Consider the following 26,248-nt stretch of genomic DNA (forward strand, 5'->3'; position numbering starts at 1 on the left):
AGTAAGCGGCTTCTGATTGGTTAGCTTCCCCATCATTTATATTATGGTGGACACGTCAAGGTTAGTATTGCATCTGTTCTGTTGTAGTGCTTCGTCTGAGAGGCTGCATCTGCGATATTACGGAGATTAAAACTAGAATACCGGAAAACAGAGATTTCCCCAAAAAAAAACTCCTTCAAACAATTAGCTTTATTTTTTTCCCGCAAGCGTATTTTTAGACTTGTGCAGGAAACTCGCTTGGATACATTTGAAGATCAAAACATCGCTTGGCTGTCGTTCAAAGGATCTAAAGGTTGCAGACAGCGTGAAGGAAGTAAAACGCTGAAAATGCAGGGACATTTTCGACAGTTCATCGTCTTCGGCGTTTTTCTGTAATCGAGACATTGTACAAAGGCTAGATTCATGCTCCTCGAGCAAAGATAAACTGCTGAGGTTGAGTTGCAGAAGTGTAATCTGAAACACCTAACACTGGGGAAAACTGGTCTGAGTAGGACAAGGTTAGCTCAACCAACGCACTGACGCAGAGTTGGCCGAATCATAAAAGTGAAATTCCATTATTGAACTAACCGTACTCACAGTTTTTCAGTCGGTAATGTCTTAAGTGTCTTCTTGAGTTTCATACCGAATGACGCGGAAGGTAGTTAAATGGCAGTTATTTTAATAGCCTTAAAGGAACGAGCACAAATGCATCTGTAAGTCGGATTTAAAGATAAATCCCGCAGCACGCAAGGAGCGGTCTTTTGGAGTTGATGTGTAATTCGCGATGTCGTGTTTTGCGTCCGTGTAATCTGTCCTCTCAGCATTACTCCACAAACAGATGAAATTGAAACCGAAACAATATAATCTTCCGCACTCGAAAAGAGACGATTTCGTAAACGTTACTACGCAAAGACGCGCTGGTACAGGTGTAGTTAGTTCTTTTACCGTCGGTTCCGCATTAAGGTAGTCCAATTTGGAAAGCTTTGTGTAAAACTTGAAAAAAACTATCGACCCCGAAGCCGTCAAACGATAGGCGGCGAATATCAGTTGGAATTCGGCGGTTAACCGCAACAGTAAATAGAAACAATAAATTATCTCCAGCGGTCGCTGAAGCAGGTTCTCAATGGTGGGATTCGGTGCGAATCGGAGGGGCGGTCGCCTGCCGTCCTTCATCTTGATCGCCTTGTTGGTGATCATCCTCGTCCTCTCTTTCAACTACTGGACGGTGTCCAGCAAGCACACGCGCCTGCTGGACGAGCTGGCCGAGGTGCAGGCGCAGGTGAAGCGCACGGACGCCGCGCGCAGCCGCCTGGAGAAGCGGAACTCGGAGCTGATCGTGCAGGTGGACACTCACCGCAAGCAGATCGACCAGAAGGACGGCGACTATGTCACGCTGGAGAGCAAGCTGCAAGCCCTGGAGTCGCAGGCTAAGAAGTGCGCGGACGAGAAGGTACGGTACGGTACAGTACGGGCAACGCAAGCAGCGCGGTTTAACGTGAGATCTGTCCAGAATGACGTTTAACTGCTGTGGTAGCCGAGCCCAAAACAAACACCGCTCCCACCTGCCATCGCGCAAAGGTGCTCATGCCTCGCTGCTAGGAGTGTCCCTGCCCTCATCAGCCGGCGTGCGTTGGGAAACCATAGGCGCGTTTGACATCATCTGGGTGATCGTTCTCCGAGTGCTTTGGGAAAGTAGATCTGAACTAAATGCTTCTAGCACTGTGCTTTGCTTAATAACTGCCACTTGCTCTTTGGCGTAATTCTTCTTATTGTTTTGGTACGTGTACAGTAGCTGCATTTGTTCTGTCCAACGGCGAAACCTGTCAAGATCTACCAGGAGTTAGTAATTAAAGTGCTGAGCTGTACCTTACTTTACAACAGCATTCTTCTGAAAAATAACATCTCTTTTCTCGTGCGCTTGAATAACACACACTCTTTATTGCCCCTGATAGACTTCGTCACTCTTCTGTTTCTGCCTTGCACAGTTCAGAGTGTACTCTTGTGACGGCATTGGACCTGATCCGCTTCACCCTGATGCACACGATCCAGCTGGGTGATAGACCTGTAAAGACACAAAGGCTTTTTTTAGGCAAATGATTCACATGTTTGATTAAGTCAGAAGGATGCAGTACACTTTTCTCTGAGTGGTTGAATAGTGTGAAGTGCTGTGTTTTCTGGTGTAGCTGCTAACAGGTCTTCCTGCTTGTATCTGTCCAGTATGCCAGGCAGTGCTTTTAAGGGTTGTCATAGAACCTGAATCGCTCTTGTGCTCCCTAATGAGATTCAGAGCCCTGAAAGACAGGAGTAGATTAAGCTGTGCTGCTTGCCCTGTCAGTTTCCTTCCAGAGAGAGGGAACTCGCTGACATGCCTTGTTTCTAGATGGAATGAGATATCAGAACCACCATCGTAGAGAACGAACAAAAAAAAGCATGAACTGCTTTTGGCGTTGATTGAAAGCCAAAAGAAGGGTTGAGGTAAGACAGTATCACTTGCTTATCTCCCAGTCGAGTCATTAAAGAGCCAAACTGGAAAATCGGGTGTTTTTTGAGTCATGTGTTTCGTGATTGTTCCAGTTAGTGATTATAAGATGCTTACATCGCAGCTACATTATGCTTATTATGCTGAATAGCTGGAGGAACCATTGCCCAGGCATTATAAATTCATGGCAGTAGGCGCCAGGCAGAGTTGGAGAGTTGCTAGTGTTTCAGTCCCTTTCAGGGTAGGTGGTTCATTGGTACTCTGTGACTTTAAGAATGTGACTCGGGTAGCGAGTCTTAGCTGAAAGAGAAATGGCTTTCCGAAACCTGTACATCGGAATGCTGCAGCTTACGGGCCTGTGTCCTGTATATGTATCCATTTTGCAGCCATGAATAAGGGTGTGGGGTTGTGTGCAGCTGAATCTCGGCTCATCCTTCTGTTGGATCATCCCTCCTCCTGCCTGCTGGTCAGCGCACCACTTTGCAGACTTCTTCCTCCCTCGTCCCCTTCAGAAGAACGGTTTGCTGCACGGGCAGATGTTTTTACAGCATCTGATCGGCATGTTGCCTGGGCTGTGAATGGGCAAAGGATTCATCATCCACAGAAGACACACTCTTATTTGAGCGGCCTGTTCCTGTTTTGCATTAGGAGATGTAGGTTGGGAAGCTCATCTAATTGTCCACTTTGTGAAACTCTAAGCAGGCAAAAGCCAATCTTTTTTTAAGACTCTAGTTAGGTCAGGGTTTAATATTTACAGTTGCAGTCTGTAGCAATGTCATGTTCTCTATTTTGAGATGGTGTGTGGACAAATTCGACGTCTTGGCTACAGCAGTGTTGGTGTCTTGTGGCCTAATTTCAGAGGCTGAGCAAGGCTAAGCCTGGACAGTACTGGGACAGAAGGCCTTGCAGGAAAGCACAGATGCTGTTTTGAAATTGGGCGACCTCAGTCATGGTTCTGGAGGGCCGTTGGGTTTGAAGATCTTTAGGGTTGCTTTAAAGCATCCATAGAGCTGGGACAACCTGCAAAACTTGTACAATGAGGCTGACACTGAGCTGCTTCCAGTGGTTACAAACACAGGAGGACTGAAACCTGTAGACAGGTCCTCCCAGATCAGGATTAGGGATCCATGCCATGAGCAGTTGATCAGTCACTGGCACTCTTCTCTGGATGAGTGCTGATTGGTCATCAAATACCCTCTTGGCACTGTGCAGAAGAATAGTGGTATTAACCTAAAGCCCCCCCATATTGAGTCATGTCTCATTTCTCTACCTGCTCTGCGGGCACAGAAGGGCTGCCAAGTGGTGCCCAGGTGGGGTGGTGCTTCAGTGGTGGGTGTTGCATGTTCTTATGTGCCAGCTGCTTTTGCATCTTTTAAGTATGAAAACCTCTATTTAAATGCAATCAATTATTATTAAGCCCTTTTTGTTAAGCTGTCGATAAGCACTGAGACAGTAATGATGATGAAACTGTCAGTGCGCATGTCCAGTCTGGCTCGGAGCAGAAATTGCTGCTTCAGAACGCCAGCAGGAGGTGTAGTGGAATCTGTTCAAGAGGGTGGGTGGTCGCGTTCCTGTGCGCAGCAGTTGTGTGTTGCTCTTCTGATAGCGTCCTGCATGCAGGAACAAATGCACTGTTACTTCCAGCACTGAAACGCATCAACATTTCTACTTATTTTGCAGTTCTGTCCTATTTATTCCCTAATATGAATGTCCCTGTGGCATCCTGCAGAAGTTCACCTGCGTTAGTCTCATGACTGATGTAGATGGTGTACTGTATATACCGTATGTTTGCAGATGCTTTCATCCAGAGGCTAGGGGTTGCACTGGAAGTCAGCTGCTACTGTTGTAGGGCCACTGAGTTTTTCTAGCTCTTGAAACTGTAGCGGAGGTGTTGGCATCTGGTCAGTAACCTAACTCTTGCAGTCGGTTTGCAAATGTCCCCTTGACCTGAACAGGATAGGACAGTGATGGATTGTATGCTTTAACTAGTGCTTTTTAAGCTGCAGACTTTCACAGGCCACCTCATTTTCACGTGCATCAGTGTGCTTTTCTTGGAAGAAGAAGCAAGCGACACTGAAGAAGGGCATCGCTTCATGAGTAGTTGCTTCATCCAGAAGTGTTTAATTTGTCTGTAGTCTCTAAAGCTGGTGATTGCAAGCCAGGCAGCTGGAGTATCTCTGCCTGCCTGTGGGACGGACAACACCAGCCATATTGAAACCAGGTTTCTTAAATCCAGCGTTGAAAATTGTGCTTTAGTACAGCTGATCATGACTCGAGTTCGTCTTTGCTCATTGCATGACACGTATTGTCTTCTCAATCCATGTGAGTTCCCTGCAAGTCTTTGGCACATCGTTATGTATACAGCCATAAAATTGTGCGTTGTACAGTTTTAATTTTTTTGAGGCGGTAGCAATGTGCCACAGTCCGGAGTGTTTTGATTTCCGCCAGCCCAGTCAGGGGCGTCTCCTGGCACCCTGCTCTCCTCTCTGGAGACCAGCATGGCCTGTGCACAAAGCACAGTGCACACCCGCCGACGCCTACTGCAGCCTGCGCTCAGCTCTGTATGGTTTCCATTACTTCACGGGGCTGGGCAGCCAGAGCTCTGTAGGAAAGGAGAAATCGCAGTGGTTTACTGCTGTAGCAGTGATTTAGGCAATGACCTCATCCTTAGATTTTACTATTAGGCCTTTGCTGCGATTTTCGCTTCAGATTCCGTGCAGAATATTAAAAAGATGAAGTCAGACCTGGCTTCTGCTGTCCGAGGGCCCATCTGTGAGGTCATTGCATCAGGAAGCCTCTCCTGAGGGGACAGTAAGGGGAGACCACAGGATTTGCATTTCTTTTTATGACCATTTCTCTTGCCTCTGTTGATCAGTAAATGGGCTCAATGAACTCTGAAATGGCAAGCTTAGTCTTGTTCCTCTCCATTTTCCTAACGACTGTGATTTTTCCTCTTTTGTTCTTCGAAACAATCGGATATCCAAAGCCCTGATTTTCCGTAACTGGATCTCTGAAACCTTGTTGTCTAGCACATCGAGTTAATGGTACGGCAACGCAGCACCCTTCACAATTAGATGCATTGTGACCCTCGTGTCCTACCGTAAGGACTCCACCTGGTGTAGAAGAGCAGTAGGTGTGTTGAATACCGCTACTTGCAGTGTTTCATTCTTTCCATGCTCCTTGTACTTAAGGACACTCTCATCTCCGGTGCTTGTGTCAATTCAGGAGGTCAAAACAAGGATCCTTTTCATTTGTCAGGCTTCATTAGAGAGCCCCCAAGCCAGTGCGGCGCTACTACAGATATGTATTTTAACGAGTTCTTTGTCTGTGCAGCAGCTGCTCATTATCGGTACTTTTGTGTGAAGTACCAGCAGAAGAAAAGAGGGTTTTGCGTGTGCTGAGAGTAGAATCCGGGCAGTTATCCAGGCGGTGCCGACTAACCTCGGTGCTCTGACCTTGCAGTGATCTGGGAATCGGGTCGGCCCTGCCTGTCCAGCGGGACCGTGAAGGGACAGGGCTCCCGGAGGGACCGGGGTGGGCCAGCGTGGGGTCTTTCTGCTCGACGTTGGAGAGAGAAAATAGTGGCAAGCCTTTTGGTGAGGTGGGGGGGGAGACCTAGTTAAAACGGAGCGCTCTTTCTCTTGTGTTTTCTGTGGTGGCTGGTGTAGAGTGTGTTGAGACTGGTGCTCAGGGTCAGAAGAGGATTCTCAGGCTCTTCAAGGTGGATCCTTAAGCTTGACTTTGAATTCTGATCCATGTCGGCCTCTCTTGCCTCGCCCGTAACGGAGATAGTTGGCAACGATACCTTCCACTGATTCAAAGCACTTTTTAAAGCTGGTTAGGACAAGAAGAGACCTCTAATGGCCTCTAAAGGTGTTCCTTGTTTCTTTTCAAACAAGGTTTCTAATCCACTTTTTCATATACTGTAGATGAGAATGGTGGAAACGCTTCTAGAACTTTAACTAGTTTTGCTTGTTCTGTTTTGTTTTCCTCGTCTTATGTGATTGAGGGATAATTAACACTTACACACCCTATTATAGGTATTCTTAACATGCCCTACAGAGTCATTCTCTTGATTAAATGTGTAAAGGTTGTTCACAGCAGAGGTGTGATCAGGTGGGTTAGCTGTCAGAGTGGGAATGCTTTTCTTTAAGACTGGCTTAGTCTTCAAGTACTTGGGTAAGTTGGTTTAATTAGCAGAGTAAGTTATTAAACCTTTCCACCCAAGTTAAAACAATCCAGATATATATTGTTAGCTTTGAAATCTTTTGGCTGTTTTTGCAGCCATCAATTAAGTTTCCCAGGGAAATATATTGCAGGGAAATTAAAACAGGTTGGAACGAAAGAATGGAGGGAGAAAAAAGGGCAGAAAATAAACATGCATAATTGGAGTTTGTCATGGTGCAGTCTGATAAGCTTCTCTGTCGTTCCATTTGTTGGTTTTGGGTCTGAAGATAATGGGAGGTTTTTTTTGCCTCTGTGAGAAACTGCAAAGCAGTGTCTCTGCTCTTCTGGGGCTGGTGAAGACTGTCATAAATACAAGGTCCAAATCTCCAGTCCCTAAGAGCCTCTGATCAGTGGCTGGTGGTTGTTTTAACTTCTAATGAGTACCTGCCTCAGACCTGGGACTACAGTGGTTTTAAATTAAGTGAACGATACAGTTGTCAAATTAAATGCCGAACTGGAAGCAGAAGCAGCAGGTGAACTTCGGGGACCTTCAGAGTAGCGTTTGTTTGGATTCCTACTGGGAGTGGAGTGAGAGGCAATTGCAGGAAGTTCTCGTGTTTGTGCTGGAGGTGTTTGACTGCCTCACCATCGGCAACCCCGTGGAGCCACATGACCAAAAGGGTGACTTCATCTGCTTTTTCCGTTGGCTTGGGGAAAAAAAAAAAACAGCAGGAGAATATCCCAACGGGGCGCAAGCTTTGTGAAACTGCACCACAATAATCTGATAAGCTGTTGTCACGCTGTTGACCCGTTACAAGCAGGCACACAGTATGTTTGTCCTCTCCAAGGGAATGTCTGCTGGTGTGCAGAGGGAGTGCCGGGGGAGAGTTTGATGTTCTTGTTTTTCTTCCTGTTTCCTGTAACTGGGCTCAGGATCCTGCTTCTTGTCCTCATCTCTGCAGCCTTGAAATCTGGACCCTGTCGTCATCGCCTTGTTGTGTTCTGTCAGCTGCATTTATACTTGCTGGGTTTTGGCCTTCACGAGTCAACGCCTGCAGTAGAGAGATCGGCACGCTGTGGTTTGGGCCTCTTGGTTTTTTCTTAACAGGGCTCGAAGGGGGCAGAAATTGTGAATCCCCTGAGTGCGTTCCTGATCCAGGCAAGTGTCCCCTCCGGGTCCCTGCGTCGTGAGCGCGGAGATCCGTGTGTTCTGCCCCCGAGGGTGTTGTGTGAACACCCAGCAACGATTAGTTCTCGTTGCTGTAGAGGAGTAGATGGGGCTGCAGGATGCAGGTACTGTGCGGGACACTGACTGAGCTGGTTCCACACCCTCTTACTGCTGCAGCTCTGGCTCTAGCTGGCCTGGAGCTCTTGGCAACAAGCTGCCAAGTCTGTAAGTCTGGTTTTGTTTTTTCAGAATTGTTAAGGGGCACGTCAAGCAAGAGAGTGCAGGTACAGAACAGAGAAATTCACACCTTATTGGGATATATTGGGATTTGGAAAGTTTTTTTTTATCTGGAACCAAGCTGTAATCTGTCAGTTGCACACTAGTTTCAGGCAGATGTCAACTTGTTTTGCTATAGCTGACTTTAAATAGGCGACAGTTGCTACAAATAAATGGATTAAGAAGAAACTCTTCCTCTAAACAGCAGTAAGTTGAGCAGAAACAAAAGGCATCCTAGTTAAAGGTTTATGGAGCTTATGAGCTGCAGGCTGAGCAGTGCGTTAGGATGTCTTTATAAGAATTCTAAAGTCCCCAGCCTTGCCTGTAGAACAAATAGGTCTGGAGTCTTGTGGAGAGAGGAGGGACTGCATGCGATTTGCTCCTCTTTTGGCTTTTGGGCTGAGCCAAAGAAGCATCTTGTTCTCAGCAGACAATGCTAAAAGCCTTTGGCAGCTAGCCCTGTTCCTAAAATGTCATTGCACTACTTATTTATTTGTGCATTTACGAAGTAAACGACTGTGGGCGGAACTTTGCTCTTGTTCTGAACCACACCTGGCATTTTTTGCGTTTACAGCTTTACCTGTTGGTTTTTATCTGTCAAGGTTGGATGATTTGGGGGGAAAAGGTCTTTGGGAAGCTGTTGATATCCCGTTTCAAAACCTGTTTGAGACTGTAACTGTAAAGTCAGCCGAGAGCGTCCTGGACTCCGTTTCCACAGAGACGAGCGTACCAGCGGGGCAGTGCTTGGGCTCAGCTTGCCCAGCATGTTTCTGTGTGACGTGCTTAGTGGTGAGCAGTAACATCTGAGTACCGGAGACTGGGTCAGATAAGGTTATTCAAGATTTATTGCACTGGGGAGAAGGGTTAAAAAGCTGAAGGTTTACGTTAATTGAAAAGCGCTATTTATTTTCTGGAGTTTATCAGTGCGACGACGCTGTCGCTTGTCATTCGAGGTGGACCTTACGCTGTGTTCTAATTAAGCAGGGCAGGAGGCCAGTAGATGAAATCCTTCTCTTCCATCACTGGCTGCCACTCCTTGCCTTAGCCGAGCACTTTTATCTCTGGGATGTGTGACATTTATCGGACAGTGATGCTTTAATTACCAGCTGTCTGTAAAAAGAATATCTGCCTCTTAAAACCTGAGCGTGCAGCCTGTTCTTCCCCAGAGCATCCATTTATGCTGGTAAAAATGCTTTAATTGCCCCCAATAATCTCAACCGTGTAATATGTTTTAATAACTAATGCAGCTATAGAAGCATTAAGATGCGGAAAGTGATAATGAAACGGATAACAGGTCTTGAAGTTCTTCGCTCTTCCATTAGTAAGCCAGTAGATCAATACAGACATTTGCCCGGGGGTGACTCCCTATGCATAGAAATTCAATGCATTTTGGGGTTTGCTTGGTGCAGAGTCTCGTACTGATTGTTTTGATTGTCCAAGTAAGTCCAGCTGCCTATGCTCCTGTATTGAAGTGAATAAAAAGCTCAAGATGTCCAGCTCAGGTTATGGGCTGATGCTGGAACAGCTGGAACTGATGCGCTTTGGTGTTATCCTTTTGTATTCCAGAAGAGAAGGACTCAGCCCTCTTCTTTAACACAATCCTTTTTTTTGTTTTAAGACGCCAGCTCAGTGATGCAATGACCAGACAGGTTCCAAAACTTTTGTGCTTCAGGGCAAACTTTGTCGTGCAGTTTTGTTTCCTGCTCTCTCCAGATAGGCCCTCAGACCTTGGGGTGTGGATGGGTTCATGGCCAACCGGAGCTCACCGGCCAGGCCAGCCCTCCTGTGTACTGTGAGGTGTCATGTTCCTTCCTCTCCCCTTTTCTGGAGGATCTGTCCTGCTGCAGAGTAGCTGGCTTCTGCTAGCTGAGCTCGTGAACCTTTCGTTGAGATGAGCCTTTGGAGCAGCCAAACCTGCTGGCTGCTACAGTGGGTTTCTGGCCAGAGGAATTCCAGCATTTTACATTCCAGCAACAACTGCTTACCGAGCCAGTGCTTATCCTGGTTTCCATTGAGTTAAGAGACCAGAACACGTGATTCTGCCTCCCCCCTGGATGAGATGCTGGACCATTGCTGAGCTTACAGTCAGGGTAAAGTACCTCTCTAAAGGTATAACAGCAGCATCTGCACTGCTGAACCCACCCCAGAGTGCCCAGAGTCCAGAGACTTGCTTGCTATACCAGGCTGCTGCAGGGCACAGTATTAAAGCCACACAATTCAATGAACTGCTGCTGTAACTGTGATTTATGATTTTGTCAACATGTTTCAAAGCGCATAATGACACTAAGTTGTTGGGATAAATGCTTGAGGTGCTAAAGCAGTCAGTGGATTGATTCTGGTCCTTTTAGAAGTGATTAAAATGAAGCTCAGCCCCTGCGGTTTCTCAGTTCTGAGCCACGGTCCAGTTTCTTTGTCTATTGTAATGATTCCTGACTTTGCTCAGTGCTTTCTCTTTCTTGAAAACAATCGTCAGTGAATAAACGGGGTTTGCTCAAGGCCTTTTTGCTGTCTTGCACAGAGAGAAATAAGGAGGTGTGGAGCCCAGGGCCGAGAAACAAGGTCACGCAATGCTGAAAAGAGCCTGGACCCAAACGGAGAAGCTCCCTTAATCTCCACGCCAGGGTGCTGATCTCTGCGGGGCCGACTTCCTTGTTTTCAGGCTGTTGCCCTTTGGAAGCCGAGCCCCTGCAGCCAGCTGGCAAGAACCGAGGCCAGCGGCGGCACTGCTCCACCTCGGACCCGCTTTTCTGTGAGCTGCAAGCGAGGAGCCGGTCCTGCGCTGCATCTGTTCAGTGGCCGAGGGCTGTGTGGTGCAGTCTGCGAAACAGATGCCCAGGCTGCAGAGATAAAGGGAAACACGCAGGCAGGCTGATGTCTGCAGTGGAGAGATGCACTGGGAGACAAAGACCAGCAGATGCATTGACATACAAACACAGTGACACACTTACAAGAAGCGTCCCAGACTGACTTCTGCAAACAGACCTCGTTGTGCGAAAGCGCAGGCTCGGCTTCCTCACGATATTGACTTTCCACACACGCACTGACACTGCTGTACGCATTGCACGGCTCTTTTTTCTTCCTGCAGTGAGGAGGTTAAAATCAACTGCCAGACACCTCCCCCCCAGTCTCTCTTGAGGTGGTTCAACGCCAGGCTCGGTGATTGAATTCTCAGCTTTGTAAGTGAGAGTGTGTGTTGGAGGGGGGGAGGTTTATCGGGAGAAATGCCGCTTTGGAGAGCAGAAACCATGTTGAAGGTTTCTTGCTGCACAAGAATGGAGGCATTTTTTTATGCAGAAAATTCTGTAGGATACATTCTGCTTTGCAGAAAAGAATAGTATTTGTCGCATCTTGGGTAATACTCAATTGAAATTCAAGGAGTGCTGCAGTGTCTCAAAAAAAAGGATAAATGATTAGCTTTGAACTGCACATTAAAGGTTTTTGGAGCATTTTGTACAGTGCTACAGGGCAGCGGTGTTCCAGAACAGCTGGGGCTCTGCACAGTGCTGGCTGTGCTGTTTGTAGGCAGACGTGCTTACCGACACAAGCCTGGCAGGCATCACAGAGCAGATAACAAAAGGCAAAAAATGCTGCCCTTGTTGTGGTCTTCCTAGGTCGCCATCCATCTGTAACAGAAGAACCAAATCTGAAAATTCTTCTAAATGCATATGCCTGTGTCTTTTTTTTTTTAAAGTCTTGTTTCGCAGATGTATGATTCCTTACCTCTTTTGTGCTTCTGATATTGTCCCTTTCTCGGAATACTTGGCACAAGCAAAACCTTGGGGGTGGGCAGAGTCTGCGATTTTTGCTCTGCTGGCTAATTTAATCTTGCAAGAAGTGCTTGAATACTTTTTCTTCATTTCTATCAAGCCCTGCAGATCTGCAGATTGTAGTTCTTATTCCTGTGGTGTTGAACTTTCCCTGGTAATTCTTCTCTTTCCATCTGCTGAGCCCATGAATCTCCCAGAGGTCAGTGGAGCTCATCTTTAACAAGGAGTAATGGCCGTCCTTCCCTCTTGACAGATCAGTAATTAATGTGAGTGTTTTCTGTTGAACAGATGCACACTCGCCCTCGGTCCCATTTTAAATTGTGATTCCATTGGCCTCTTTAATTGCTTCATTTACTGAACTGAAAACAAACTAATCCCAAGCATAAATTCAGAATGGACCAGAAAATTCATATTTTGAAGGTTAATTTTTACCTTGTTTGCCCAGTCGATTTCAGCCTCGAATGCTGTCGATGGAGCCCTTATCCTGTACTAGGAATTTCTAGTTTGTATGTTTTATTTTTTTCCAGTATGTTTTTGCAAGACTTTGCTTGTTTGTCTGTCGCTGAACGTCAGGTGGATGTTTTTATATTGCACCAGAAACCTGGATTATTTTTTATCCTGTGAAACATCTCTTCATCCTGCTGCATCTGCAGACTGTCTGCCAGGCTTCATAAGCTCCCTTTGTCAGTGTGCAAAGTCATCTTGCTGACTCCTGGTTCTCCTTTATTCCCTGTTCGCTTGCTTTATAACAATATGTACTGCCTTCACCTCGCAAAGTCATCACACTTGAAGGATTGATTTAATCGTTGAACCATGTTTTTCAGCAGAGCCTTCTTTATGTGCCATTAAGTGCTTCTGAGTCACAACATAGAGAGCCTTTAAATTTGATAGAAAATGCCATCTTGGTGCTAATATCAGGCAGCTTCCAAAGAGTACTCGCAGAGAGCTTTGAGTTGCATTAGCAGCTGAAACAGCAGAGTTGGCCAGGATCTGTCCGGTACTTTGCGTTGAGTCGCAGGCACCCATGCAGGCTACAGGTCCTTGGCAGGCCCGGGGACTTCAGATCATACAGACATGGATGTACTGAACTGCATGGCAGACTGAGTGAGGGGTATGGGAAATTAAGAGCGTGGTGGTTAATAGCATGGGTGTCCAGAGCCCTGTCGCTTGACAACCACAAGGGGCTTTGTGGTTTTCTTGACATACGATCTTTGACTTGGATCTGTTGCTAAATGAGAGACGCTTGCTTTCCAGATCGCTGCTCTCTGACGATTTAAGGTATAAAACCTGCCGAACCGTACCCTGATCTCCTAGTACTCGGTGTTTCGAAGCCAGCTGTTCTAGGCATGACCAGTGGTGGGGAGAGGCTACAGTACGTGCATCTGCAGTGCCGTGGTACAGTGATGGCTTTAGAAGCGGGTCCCAGGGGTCAGTGACCCAGGCTGCTTATCCTCGGTGATCAGCACTGCCTGTGGTGGAGCTCTTAAGGAGGCATCTCTCTTGTCTGTGCGGTGATTGGAGATTGCACAGGCTCAAGTGTCTTCTGTTCCTCCGCCTGGTGTCTCAGGGATTAAGCACAGTGCTGCCAAACCGGCTTTCCATCAGGCTGTGAGGCACTTGCCTTCATCTGCACAGGTCATGTCCTCCTGCCTCTCATACCCTCACCAGTCGCTGGACACCGTGTTGCATTACGGCAGGAGTCTACAGCCCTGCTCCAGACCCTTGGCACAATTCACTTCTTAATTATGTCACTATGTCTGTTATAAATTACGCAAGAAAAGATCCTGCAGTGCAAAGAGTAGCAGGTGTGGTCTTAACACAGTCACTAGGCTCCTCCACATTCCACCCTTTCTGTAGAAAAGGATTTTTTTTTTTGTCAGCTCCATTTTAAAGGGGAACTGCGACGCTATTTTCATATTTCGGAGTTAGAACAAATCGGCATTGATAAGTGCTTTTGAAACCTTATTAAAAGTAAAATGTAAATTGGAGGTTCTACAAGTTATCGTGTACATCCTAAAATGGACAACATTTCCAGGTATGCACAGCGCCATGTTCTGTAATTCAGTACGAGGCAACAACACTTTTTGGTGACGTGTTGCGGCTGTATGACATTGTAAACAAGCAGGCTTGTGAATACATCTCTTTTTCTCCACGCGGAAATATTGCTTTTGTTTTCCTCATGGTTTTGCCGACAAATCCTGCTTGCTTGTTAACTCTACATATGGATCATGTTGGAACAGTTCTGTGGTGAAATGTCTGCTGCACATCCTGTATTCATTCGCTCATGCATCACGTTCCGTGTGTCATTACGGTGACTAGTGAGCAGGAGGGGCCCCTTCAGGTCGCAGTCCTTGTGAACTCTCACTCTTGCCTCTGGCAAGACCAGGGGTTTGTGACAACATGGTGACCTAAAGTACTTTCACAAAGTTCACGATGTTGTGCTTCATTGGAAATTAGTTTTAAAGAAATTCTATTTCATGACCAACAAACGTATTTTGTTGCTGAGATTTAATAACCTGTCTGAGAAATTGTCACTGCAGTTCCTCTTTTTAAATGAGGAGCGTTGTAAAAGCCGTTTGGTGACCTGCAAATACTGCCTTTAACAAACGGGTAGCCGTTTCCCTCAGTTGTGCACTTGACTCGGCTGTAATCCAGTGGATACTGTATTCCAGACCGAGTCAAGAGAGACTCGACTGTCACGCGGCATCCTGCTTCCAAGAGCAGTGATTGCTTGATGCTGTACAGGCTCTGTGTGAAGGGAGGGTTAGGAGTGTGGTTGTAAAGATAAGGAGCAGGGCTTTTGTTGAATCAATTCTGCTAATGGAGTGTAGAGCTAAGGTCCTCGACAAATCACGATTTGTGTTTTTCTTCCTCAGACGAAACTCCAGAGTGACCAGTCGACCCAGCGCTCGGAAATCCAGCGGCTGCAAGGTAAGTAGTGCAGATTTCTGGTTGAATGCAGTGCATGCCTTGGCAGAGTTTGGTAATGAGCTGAATAGCAGAGCTGGCATACCAGATTTCGATGCCTCCCCCAGTTCTAGCCGGTACAGACGTTTAGGAGTGTGATATTTGCAGTAGGGTTCATGCTTTAGTCCTGTGCCGGCAGCAGCTGGTGTTCCCTGTTGAACAGAGCTCTGGGCTCGTGTGATGCGATCGGGGAGCTGTGCAGCGTGTTGATGTTTCTCTGCCCTACAGAGCAGCTGGAGGAGCTGCGGCAGGAGTTTATGAAGCTGGAGGATCAGCTGCACGAGACCAAGAAGAACAGCACCTTCCTGGAGAAGAAGCTGGAGTATGAGAGGTGAGAGGGACACCGACGTCACTCCCCGCGGGATGCTGCTGCGGTCGTGCGCGATGCGCTGGCAATCCCGGAACACTGGAGGACCCGGAAGATGCTCGCGCCTTCTTTGTGACAGCCCAGCAAGCGCTAAACCTAAAACCGAGGAGAACTTGTCTTAGTCGCGTGTTTCTCTCTGGGACCAGAGATGAAAGCACTGCAGATAGTCCCTTTCTGTTGTAAGTGATTTCAGTTTTATATGGAACCCATCAAGTGGATTAAATGAGCTTTTCCGGTGTCCAGTGAGCTCCTGTTTAAGGGGTAGTCTGCAGGAAATGAAATCTGAAACCTTCCCTTGCTCAATTCAGGACGGTTCCAGACTCTGCTTCCGTTGATAAAGGTCCAAACTGCATTAAGAAAAAGACATTTCATGAAATCCAGTTTGCACTTGGAGGAGGGAGTGGGTGTTAAAGTTCTGCGTGCTTTCTGGTGAAAGGAAAATGTCAGGGACACGACAGGAGCTTGGCTCTTGTCTCTTTGCAGTCTTTAGGGTGACGGTGATCTGTCTGGGACACTGAGCACATAGGAGCAACCTGGTCAGATACTGAACCATCTGGGACAGTCTTTCTCAGCCTTTTTAAAAAAAAATGACATGCCGAGATCATTTTGAAATTAATGTTAACAGTCTAAAAGGAATAGTCGGAGGGAAGCTAAAATATCCTTCCGAAGAGGCACAGTTTCCCCAGTGAAGTGCAGCTCTGACAGGATTAGCTAGCAGAGGGATGGTCTACCTGCAGGTCTCATGGCCACTGAAACCAAGCAGTCCTCTACAAGTCATTTTGTCTCAAGTGTGCTTTTCCTAAAGCTCAGTTTTTGAATGCTGTACTAAAGGAACCTATGTGTTTTTCTGTCTGTAGATTTCAGCTGTCTTGTGCAGCACGCGCGCGATCTCTATATGAAGAGACGGTGGTGTGGCCCTGCTGTTCTAGAGTAATTTCAGACCCCTCCAAGCTTTGTTTCTCCTCTCAATGACTTGACCATTGTGTCCCATCTGTAATGCTGCTTGCAACACGGGTGCGATGCCTCAGTTTTGCTGCTTGTTTTTAGCGGTACCACGCTGCTGAATCATAATAAGGGTGATGCAGCTGTTCACGGCTGCTACGTTTTGCGCAGAAAGTGGAATTTGGAGGCTTCTGGGTGCCATGCTGCTCCCCCTCAGTATTGTGAAAGGCCAAGAGCTAATTAGTATTCGTGCCCATAATCCATAGCAGCTGCATGTACTCATGACCCCATAAGACGAGTGTGTGGAATCGGCTGAGCAGTCCTGTGTAATTCACCAGCCTGTCCTTGCCTCCGCAGCCTGCAGTGTGGACAGCAGATCGCAGAGCTGAAGTCTGAGTATGAGGAGAAGATGAAGAGAGTGGTGGGCGACGCCGAGGACATTCAGCGGGTAAGATCGTCCCCCATTCATGAGCCAGGTGGTTTCGGGAGGTTAGATCATCACTAGATAGCCTTGCTTCTCATCTCGCACATCTTGCCCACCCTCTGTGAGCAGCAGAGATGTTGTTTTCTGAAGATGTGCCTGACGGAAGACCAAAAGCAGCATGTGGTGTTTTCATTTAGAAGTGGAATGAGAAATCTCTTTTGGGTTTCAGAATATGCCGTTCAGGAACTGGGCTGTTTTTTAATGTTGTTTAGTTGAGGTTACAGTAATCAGAATAGCTGTGGGGAAGAAAGCCTACCTGCCATTAAAAAAAGCCTTTGTTGATTTTTAGGTTTACCACTTTTTTTTTTATCTTATGGATGGAGATTTTTATCGTCCGGTCGGTGCTTGGTGTTCCGTCTCCCCCTGGTGGTAGAAAATAGTACGTCTTTTTATATTCTCATTAAAAATCAATCGCTTACTACCCCCAGCTGCATTTATCGCATGACTAGCTGTGGGAAGGAATCCAGAGGCGAGAAACTTGGACATAGGGGAGAGAGGTCTGTTCCCCCTGCTCACTGCTCGCTCTGTCTTTGCAGAACAAAATCAATCACCCTGCTTCCACACACTCTTTGAAGGAGGACCGAGCAGGCCCTGCTGGCAGTGACACTGAGCACGCTGATGGCCTGCACACAGAGGCCACCCACAAACTGGACAGCGGAGAGCAGAAAGGTGACCTCCCGCCTCGGCCTAGCCTGTCCACGCAAATAAACAGAATTCGAAACGGAAGTGTGCTTATGCAAGCAACCTACGTGAAAGTCAACCAGCGCCTCTCTTCCTAGCACCTGACCACACGCACGGAGTACATGTGGCGTCTAGAATGGCCCATGAGGTCCTGTCTTGCCTGAACTGTGTGCTGCTTGTAGGTGGAAAAATAGATGGCCCAGGTTTCGATGGCTCACCCTCTTCCCACCAGTACAGACTGGAGAGTGGCATTTGCAGGAGGCTTTATGGTTCAGTTCTGTGCTTATAAGAGATATGGACAATCCTGGGGTTTCAGTCTACAAGCCAGATTTAATGCAGATTTGTTTAAAGCTGTTTATACTCTTCTGCTAGTGTTGGTCAGGAGATGCGTTTCCCTGTGCTTGGTGTAGCGGGCAGCGGACTTTTGTCTTGGATGTGGGGACCCCAGAAGCCCCCTAGACCCTCCACTCGACATGTGTGGCTGAGTGCACCTCTCTCGCTGTTCTGCAGGCGTCGTCAAGCATGGCAGTGACGCCGGGATGCCCGGAATTGAGGACAGCGAAGTGGGCAAAGCTGAGGACATGCATTTCGGTAAGACGTCTGCTTTGACACTGAGCTTTCCTCCAGTTCTCCCGGTGACTGACGCCAGCCCTGGATCGAGACCCTGTTCGTCTTGAATGATCTTGGGGACTCGTAAGATCCAGTCACAGTGCTCATCAAACCCCCCTTGTAGTAATGTATTTGCCAGCTTCTGTGCGTCATGAAGGTTTCCGTCTTCCCTGTTCAGTGGGGCTTGTTGTCCTGGGTGGCTTCTGAGCAGAACCCGTCCTGCGGCGGTATCCTGGTAGCTGTTTGGCCTCTAGTCTGCCGCGTGAGTGTTCCTCGCACCGGGAGTGACTGATCTCTCGTGACGCTCTCTGCCAGCCCTGAAGAAGCCGGCGATCACGCTGATGAAGCCGGAGGCGGGCGGGGCCGAGGCCGCGAGGGAGAGGCCGGCTGGAGGCCGCGAGGGCGCGCAGGGTGAGCCGCGGGGCCTGGATGCCCCGAAGGTCGGCGCCGAGCAGTACGCGGAGCCGGGCAACGCTGACCAGCAGCAGCAGGTGGCGCCGCAGCCCGCGGCGGATAACCCCAGGATGTTCGAGGACGGCAAAGCTGGGCTCAAGGCGGACGAGCTGGGAGAGCGCAGGAGGCAGATGAGAGGTGCGTCCCCCCCCGCTGTTCAGCTCCTCTTTCAGCAGACTGGGGTCCGTCTTCCTTGGGACAGCGGAGGTGGTTGATACCTGCACGTCGTATAATCCTTCAAAACCCTGTCGATGTTATCGGTGTCGATCGGACATAACTGGAACTAGTGTGTATGGTAGATGAATGTTAAAATAAGAAATAATGCCATTTTGAGAACAAACTGCTTTAGACTTGTAGGATTGTCAGGACCTTGATGGAGCTGCAGGCATTTTGCTTATTATTCTGTTGCATAAGTCGTCTGTCTGATGGGGGGGGGGGGGGGGGTCAGGAGGCTATGTGTGGCACGAGTCCCAAAACCAAATCGGTTTTCTTGGCACTCTCTAATGATGTTCAGCAGCATTGCCTTCCAAAAAAAAAAAAGGTGAACTCCCACTTGGATTACGCAGTGCTGCAGTGTAGCCTCTGCCTGCATCTTCACACAGCTGGAGCTGCAAGGGCTTCAGCAGCAGCAGAGAGGGCCGGTATTTGCTTTGTCCTTGGGCTGACTAAACTGTTTCAGCGTCTTCAGAATTTCTCCGGGTTTTTTTTATGCAGCTGGACTGAAGGGGTAGAGAGGGTGTGTGCAGTGCCCGCTGAGGCAGCAGGTGGCGTGCTCGTTCTCTTGCCCGCTGCTGTCACGGCAGGCCGCCGGCACACTGCTGCTGATCCTCAGGAAGGGCCTCCTTTATGCTCGGTTCCAGAATGTGAGACTTTCTGTTTTAGTGATTTGTTTAGAAGGGGAGGGTTGATTTTTTAATTTTTTTTTATTCCAGGCTTCTTACAGCCTGAATGAACTGAAGTGAAAATCGTGATCAGCACTTAGTCATACTGGAATTTTCAGCACAGTAACGTGCAGTTCTGTGTTTTTAACTTTCTGTGGCGCGTGGCGTATGTTTTGTTTGACCGAGAGCCCAGGTTCTGTTTTTATCTTGGGCGTCACAAACTTTCCGCAGTTCGTGTTCTGCAGCTGCAGGTATCCCATCGACCAGGCGCACAGAGTGTCCAAGCTCTGACTTCAGCACCCCTATCCTCCCTTCAGAGGAGGGGTCTTTGCTGAGAAGCATTAAAAATGGAACTGATCTGATCCGTTATGGAACTGGTTTTCATTTGTGTTTTTATTGCCTCTTGATCAGATCATTTTGATAGAATTAACACCAGAACTGCACTTTACAACTTTTGCAAGTATCTGTAGAATTTTTACTTGAGCTTGGCTTCTCAAGCTGCTGGCTCTGCGGTTCTCATCTGGTCGGGCTGTTGAATTATGAGCAAGCAGTGAAAACAGTTGTGTGCTTTAAAAAGAGTGATTTTTAAAAAAATAATAAATGCGCCCATCTGGAGTGTTGGGGCCAGAGTTCTTTAAAATGTGCAGGATCCCTGTTTGCAATAATGCCTTTTACTACTAGTTTCAGCACTGCCATTAGGGTGGGGAGCATTCAGTAATTGTTTAGGAATATAGAGGAGGAAATCTCAAACATCGGCTTGAACTAAGAGCTGGATAAATGCACTGTGCCAGAGCCTAACCTATATGTTCCGCTGTGCAAAACCAGCAACACAGTTCAGTCGCCTTACATACTGAGGGCGATGGAGTACAATAATAATAATGGCAGTGTTTTTTTTGTGGTTCCACAGCTCCCATTAATGACAAGCCTGACCATCGTGCTGCCAAAGATGGGGGGCTCCAGCTTCCCCCCAATCCCGTGCAGGTGCTGCCACAGCCCAATGAGCACCAGGCCGGCCAGGACCAGCAACCCGCCGACCCCCCCCAGCACAGACAGAGTAAGCCCCTTTGAGCTGGCCTTTCAGGGCTAACACCGTGCGCCTCCTGGGCCCCCTTTAATAAACTGATCTGGACGGCCCTTCGCACCCGGGCTTAGGGTGCAGCTGTAGGTCCTCTAGGACACTGTTCGCTTTGCATGTTTATTTCTGCGCAGAGAAAAAAACCTTGTTTTGTCGGAGAGCTGCCCATTAACAGCTTGTGCATGGAAACAGACAGCCTGTTCACTTAGAAGCACTCGTTTTTAGTTTATAAAGCAGCTGGTTTTTGTTGGTATGGAAAACATGCAAAACGAACGCTGTTCTAGGAGGTACATGCCTTCAGTCCCTGGCGACTGTGGGAGGCTCTTGGGAAGCAGCTAGCGTGTCAATGAAGCCGTCCCTGAAATCCACGCGTGTGGCTGTTGGGTCATTCATCCTGGCTTTAGTGTGTGCAAGAGTGTTGATGGTGCTTCATCGCACCCCTGCGGTTCTGTGTGCGCAAGGGTTGGCAGTGCTGTTTTAACCACTGAGAATGGAGTGTGATCTTGATGCCTGAGGCCTGTCGGATTTCCACAGCGGCATGAACAAAGAGCCTGCTGCAGTGAACCTCCTTTGTAGTGCTGGTACATCTTGCCAGTGCAAAAGCTTGGGTGCTTCAGTTCCTTCTCCCTCCTTTCCAATTCCTCCCTGACCGAAAGGGAACGTTGCCTGGTCTTGTAACACTGGGCGTTTTTCAGCGCATCTGTGCCTCTCCTTTATTCAACGGGTTCTCTCTCTGAAGCGCAGCGCTGCCAGAGTCAGTCACAGTTTTGTAATGCTTCAAAACTCCACGGATTAGTTCTGTCCTTACTGTTTTAAGTATTTTCGGGTCGTCCCGGTGGAGACTGACGCGGTGCTCGTTGCTTTTTGCGAGACCCCAGACAATCTGGGACACAGAGAGGCTGTTCTTCCTGAGAAGGAATGACTGTCGACAACAGTCAGTCGGGTTGCTGTGTCCCTAGCGTCTTTGAGGGGCTGAAGACGGCTTACACGGCAATCCGACCAGAGTGCTCTAGCATTCCTGGTAGCGGTAGGGAAGAAGCTATGAATTCCTAAGAAAGGAACTGTTGTATCCCTAGAAAGCAAAATGAAAAGCAGGTGGCGGCTATTATCACTTCCGTTTTTTGCCAACGAAATGGTTGTTGTCGTGTTGTCGTGTTTGACAGAGGGAGTCGTCGGGCTTTCCTTGTAATTGTGGGCGTTTGCCCCCCCCCTTCTGGCTTGCTGACCCACGTACCCCTGTGTGGGATGGGCAGGCAGTGTGGAGGCACGTGTGGAGTTGGGGGGGCAGGGACCCCAGTGCGACTTGACTCCTCTTCTCCTGCCTTTCTGCACGCATTCCTCCTCTTTCCTGCTATCTTCCCCGTTTCTCTCTCTCCTCTCTCCTCTCTCCCCCCGCTCTCTCTCTATCCCTCTCCTCCTGATGCGGACTTCTCTGCCCCCACAGGCCGGTTCTTTGATGAGAACGAGTCCCCTGTAGATCCGCAGCATGGCTCTAAGCTTGCGGACTACAACGGGGACGACGGTAACGTGGGTGAGTATGAGGCGGACAAGCAGGCCGAGCTGGCCTACAATGAGGAAGAGGATGGTGATGGTGGGGAAGAAGACGTCCAAGGTGAGCTTGGGCTGTGTTTCCATGCCACTGCGTCTCCCTCATTCCCCCCTTGAGTTATCTGGCACCCCCCCCAGCCCCAGCCCCACCCCCATCATCACTACCAAGTCTAACGGAAAATAAAGATCTGTTTCAGACTTGCCAGCTACCTGCATCAGCTGTGTTCTGATTTGTAGACCACACTGGTCTGCAGCAGGAGTTTGAATCTAAAAAATCCTGGAATGACCTGAGCCATTCAGTGAAAAGGGTATACTGTGAGCATCTATTGGCATTTTCTAAAGTAGTGTCGATGCAGCTTTTCGAGACCCAAGTCTTGCATAAGCAGTTGCCGGACTGCAATGGCTAGCAAATATTTCTGTGTGAAGGTCCGTCAAGCTTGAATTTGGAGCTCTGTTCGCGGCAGGGCTGGAAGCCACAGGGCTTCGCCCTTGTCCCGCGGGACGAGCCGGCAGCGCAGGTGGGCCGAGGTGTGGGCGAGTCTCTCGTTCTCAGATAACTCAAGGTGTCGTGACGCCCCCCCCCAGCGCCTGCATGCTTCATCCAGCTGTGCGCATGCCCGAGCGGCTGTCCTGGACTGCGCCACCCTGTGCTGTCCCCCCCCTTCCCCTGTGCACCCCCACGAGGCTCCAGACACAGGCGTGGGCAACTCCGGGCTTCGACAGTGCCAGGCTCCTGCGGGGTCTCTGGGCTTCTCACTGGGGCCCGGAGAAAGCAAAACTGGTTTGACTTCTTATCCACTTCAGTGGTTCAGTGAAGGTGAGATCTGGGACGGGATGAAAACCAGAAGGAAACGTGGCACTGCAGGGCCAGAGTAGCCTACCCGTCTTCACGGTGATTGTTTGTCAGTATTACATGCATGTTGCGTGTGTCTTATGACATAGTCACGTCACCTGCAGTAGAGTTCATCCTGTTTCGGTATTTCGATATTCAGCTGGGTTGCTTTTTTTTGTGGGAGTGCTGCCATTTCATGAGAACCGGCTTTCTGACGTGGAGCTCCCCCTCTGCGTGCTGTTGCTCTGCGTTATCCATTTCCTGCTCTATGTTCTGCCGTTTCTGTGCTGCAAAGGTTCTAAAAGCACCGCGTGAAGGTGAGCTGATGTATGTATGTATGTCGCTGAGGAAATAAGGGTCTAGCGTTGACGCCTTGTGCTGACCACGGTTCAGAAAATAATGAGCTCAACATCATCTTTCCAGCAGCTCAGCTGGAAAAGTATCTGGGTTTCCAGATTTCTCTATTTTTTTGCTTAGGCTTTATATTACAAAAGACAGTAAGTTGGGAGAGAGAAAATGCAACAGCAAGGTGTCCTACATATGGTCTTGTGGCGTGGACAATGCAACAGAAGGGAGAGATCCTATTAACCATTGAGTTATTAGGGGATTCTAAAACATGGTCCTATCAGTGCCCTTTCTGTGATGCTGTAGACTACTGTGACCTTATGACCTGCAACCTCCAAGTACTGTTTTCTGAAGGAGCTTCCTGATTGGTTGCTGGCTTCCATTGCAGTGGTAGGCAACATACCAACTTCCTGCCCAGATGAATCTGGGGGAAGTCCAACACTGGCACCTCAAGGCATCGCTGCCCGTTTCCCAATTTGCCATCCATGTGCAGTTTTTCCTTTTTCTTAAAGAGGGGTTTTCTTTCTTCTCTTGTTTTACAGATGATGAAGATCGAGAACTTCAAGGAGACCGTGCTATAGATTATGGAAAACGACACCAAGCCAATGATATCCTATAAGCCTGTGACTGGAATCATCTTTTCAGGAAGATTTAAGACTCTGGAGTAAAAGAGACAGGCAAAAAAAAGAAGTTGATAATTTCTTGGCCTTCTATTTCACTGGTGCTTTAGGTCTGATTTCTGGTGGGCTGTCTCTTAAATTGAGGAGGTGGCAGCTATATAGTCCTTTTTTTCCTTGAGGTGTCCTGTAGGGCTGTAGAATTGGATTGATGTGGCGCAATGGTACAGTATAGGGTACATTTCAGAACATTTTTCTGTATATTCTTGTGTATATTTTGTACTTTTTAGGGTTAATGACTTCTCTGTCCTCCGCTGTTATACTAAAGTATACATACTTGTAAGTGTAAATTATTTCTAATTTCAGATTTTCTTAATATAATTAGAATGTATTGCATTGGAAAATGAAGGGTCTGTGTAAAAAAAAAATGCAGCTGTACATTTGTAATGTTTATTTTTTACAGGAAATGAAGGTTTTTTTTCTGTTTAATAAATTCCCAGCTGTTCCGCTTTCTGCTGCTGAGTGCTATAGGAAAGTAGTTGGGGCTGGAGGGACGGTCAGTGGTTTCTGTAATCGAGAGGAAGTGGGACAGATCCTTGACACTGGCCTGGGGTTTCCTGGTTTTTTTGGTGGGTCAGTTCTTGGCAAGAAGAATGTCACTGTTGTAATGGTTTTTTTTTTTAAGTCTTGTTTTTTCTCTTTCAAAGCCAGAGTTTTAATTTTGGAATCTGAAGTCATCTCTTGCTGGTAAAAGTAAAAGGATGGAAAGGCGCCGGGTGTTTTTTTTACCCAGAGCCTGATGGATTGCCTTGGCTGCGGTAGTGACCTGTGACCTGCACACACTGGGCAGGAGGGAAGGCCCTGCTCACAGATTGTGTGGCCGTCGTTTGTTGCTTTTTTTTTGTTGTTGTTGTTTTGTTGTGACCAACCATGGGCTGAAATCCCATGCACGGATACTGTAGCATGATTTGAAATCGGTTTGATATTCGGATAGAGAAGTCCTCATGAGACATTGCCTCTTTGCACGTCTGTGCGAGACTGTACTTGATTTAACACCAGTGCAGAACTCTGGGATAGATTCCGTCACTTTTATATACTGAAGCTGCTTAGCCACATATAAGTGAGTGTAGTTCAGGAATGGTTTCAATTTTAAGGTTTTTAGCCATTTGAATCCTTAACTTTGTGGACTATATTTGTCCCTTCAGTTATTCCGATCATGGGTTTAAGTACTAAAATGGGAATGTTACGGAGGTGTAGTTGACATTTTGTATGCGAGTTCTGCATATCGAATGTTGTCTGGTGTTTTTTTTTAATGAAATCACACCGGGAGCTGGGTGTTTAACAGATTCTGAAATTTTTAACATCTTGGAAAATGATGTGAATGCACAATAAACTAAAACCCAACAGCCTCTTTCTTTGTTTTCCCTTCATGCTCTCTGAAAAGGGGTGGGGGTTGGGGGCAGATAAATGTTGAAAGAATGTGTAGGCTCCTCGGGCTGCTGCAGTTCTTTCCTCCTAAAGATGGTCTCTCCCAGGTAGAGTGAGCGAAGCATTTCTGTAGACCAGTGTTCCCAGCCCGGGGGGACTCCTGTATCTGCTGGTTTATGTTCCCGTGCAGCTGGTAATCACTGGTCCTAATTGGAGCCTTTAATTGATCTGCATTCTTAGACTCTCAATGACCTGTTTCTGCACCCTTTGGCTTCAGAAATGGTGCATTCTTTCCAGCTGCTTTTGCGTACATGCCACCCTGCACTCTTTCCTTGACTCAAGTGTCTTCAATTTTTGCTGTCCAGGACTCTCGATTGGCAATTTAGTTTGTGATGAACAGCCAGGTGCAAATGACAGTGTGTCACATGCTCCCACTATGAGCTTGTTCTTGGCTGCAGAAGACCCACTGGTTACATTTTAGAGTACAGGCCCGAGAGAGGGATGTTCTGAAACTCAGAAATTGTTCTTTTTAGCCACAAGCTCAAAGCCAATTCAAGCACATACCTCCAGCAGCAAACTGAAATCAAATAGCCAGCAATTAAGATGGCTGGGGCAAACAGACCGCCCAGAAGAATACCAGGACCAGGGCTGGCTGCCACCACTGCAGACCAGAGAATGATTGTTTAAAAACAGAACGGTTGTCTACAATTGTATGCAAAGATGATTATATTAAAAGTAGGTTTGGGTGTTGTACCCAGTTACGGCAGTAGATTGCTCAAATGTTGATCTTGGTGGTCTATTGGACATCTCCTGGGGTGGGATGATATCTTTCATGCATCATGACCTCATCAGATACTTACAGTATTCAAAGGATCCTTTTGGCTTTGCCCATGAAGACCTTATCTGGAGATTCACTGCATATTAAAGTCCAGCCGTCCTGTTACAATGGTTACTCAACTGAATTATGGTCTACAGCCGTCTTTGTGACCAATCTTTACGATGATGCTGCAATGTTGGAGAGAGGACAAGCACGACTTTTTGATCTTTCCTTGAATGTTTTCATGCAGGCTCTAGTGCCGTCTATAGGAAAAGGTGGGGCGAGGAAAGCTCAGCTCCTTAATGAGACAACATTAACCCTCTAACCTGATGGAAAGGAAAATTGGCGGTAGATAAAAATAAAACC

The 26,248-nt window shown here is 47.7% G+C and overlaps 1 protein-coding gene across 3 annotated transcripts; it reads left to right on the forward strand.

Annotated features, from left to right (window-relative positions):
• The first annotated feature begins 57 nt into the window (after positions 1 to 57).
• golm2 (golgi membrane protein 2) lies at positions 58 to 25,046 on the forward strand. Of its 3 annotated transcripts, none has more exons than XM_015343323.2 (10): positions 58 to 1,429; positions 14,713 to 14,767; positions 15,032 to 15,134; positions 16,470 to 16,560; positions 17,133 to 17,265; positions 17,788 to 17,868; positions 18,202 to 18,477; positions 20,128 to 20,274; positions 21,740 to 21,907; positions 23,563 to 25,046. In XM_015343323.2, the coding sequence occupies exons 1-10, from the start codon at positions 1,103 to 1,105 to the stop codon at positions 23,637 to 23,639; spliced, it is 1,458 nt and encodes a 485-aa protein (XP_015198809.2). In that variant the 5' UTR covers positions 58 to 1,102; the 3' UTR covers positions 23,640 to 25,046. The 3 variants fall into 3 exon arrangements, with proteins under 3 accessions (XP_015198809.2, XP_015198810.2, XP_015198811.2); XM_015343324.2 differs by having other exon boundaries at positions 21,740 to 21,826; XM_015343325.2 differs by lacking the exon at positions 21,740 to 21,907.
• Positions 25,047 to 26,248: the final 1,202 nt, after the last annotated feature.

Source organism: Lepisosteus oculatus, chromosome 5 (assembly GCF_040954835.1).
Source record: "Lepisosteus oculatus isolate fLepOcu1 chromosome 5, fLepOcu1.hap2, whole genome shotgun sequence".
Taxonomy (NCBI): domain Eukaryota; kingdom Metazoa; phylum Chordata; class Actinopteri; order Semionotiformes; family Lepisosteidae; genus Lepisosteus; species Lepisosteus oculatus.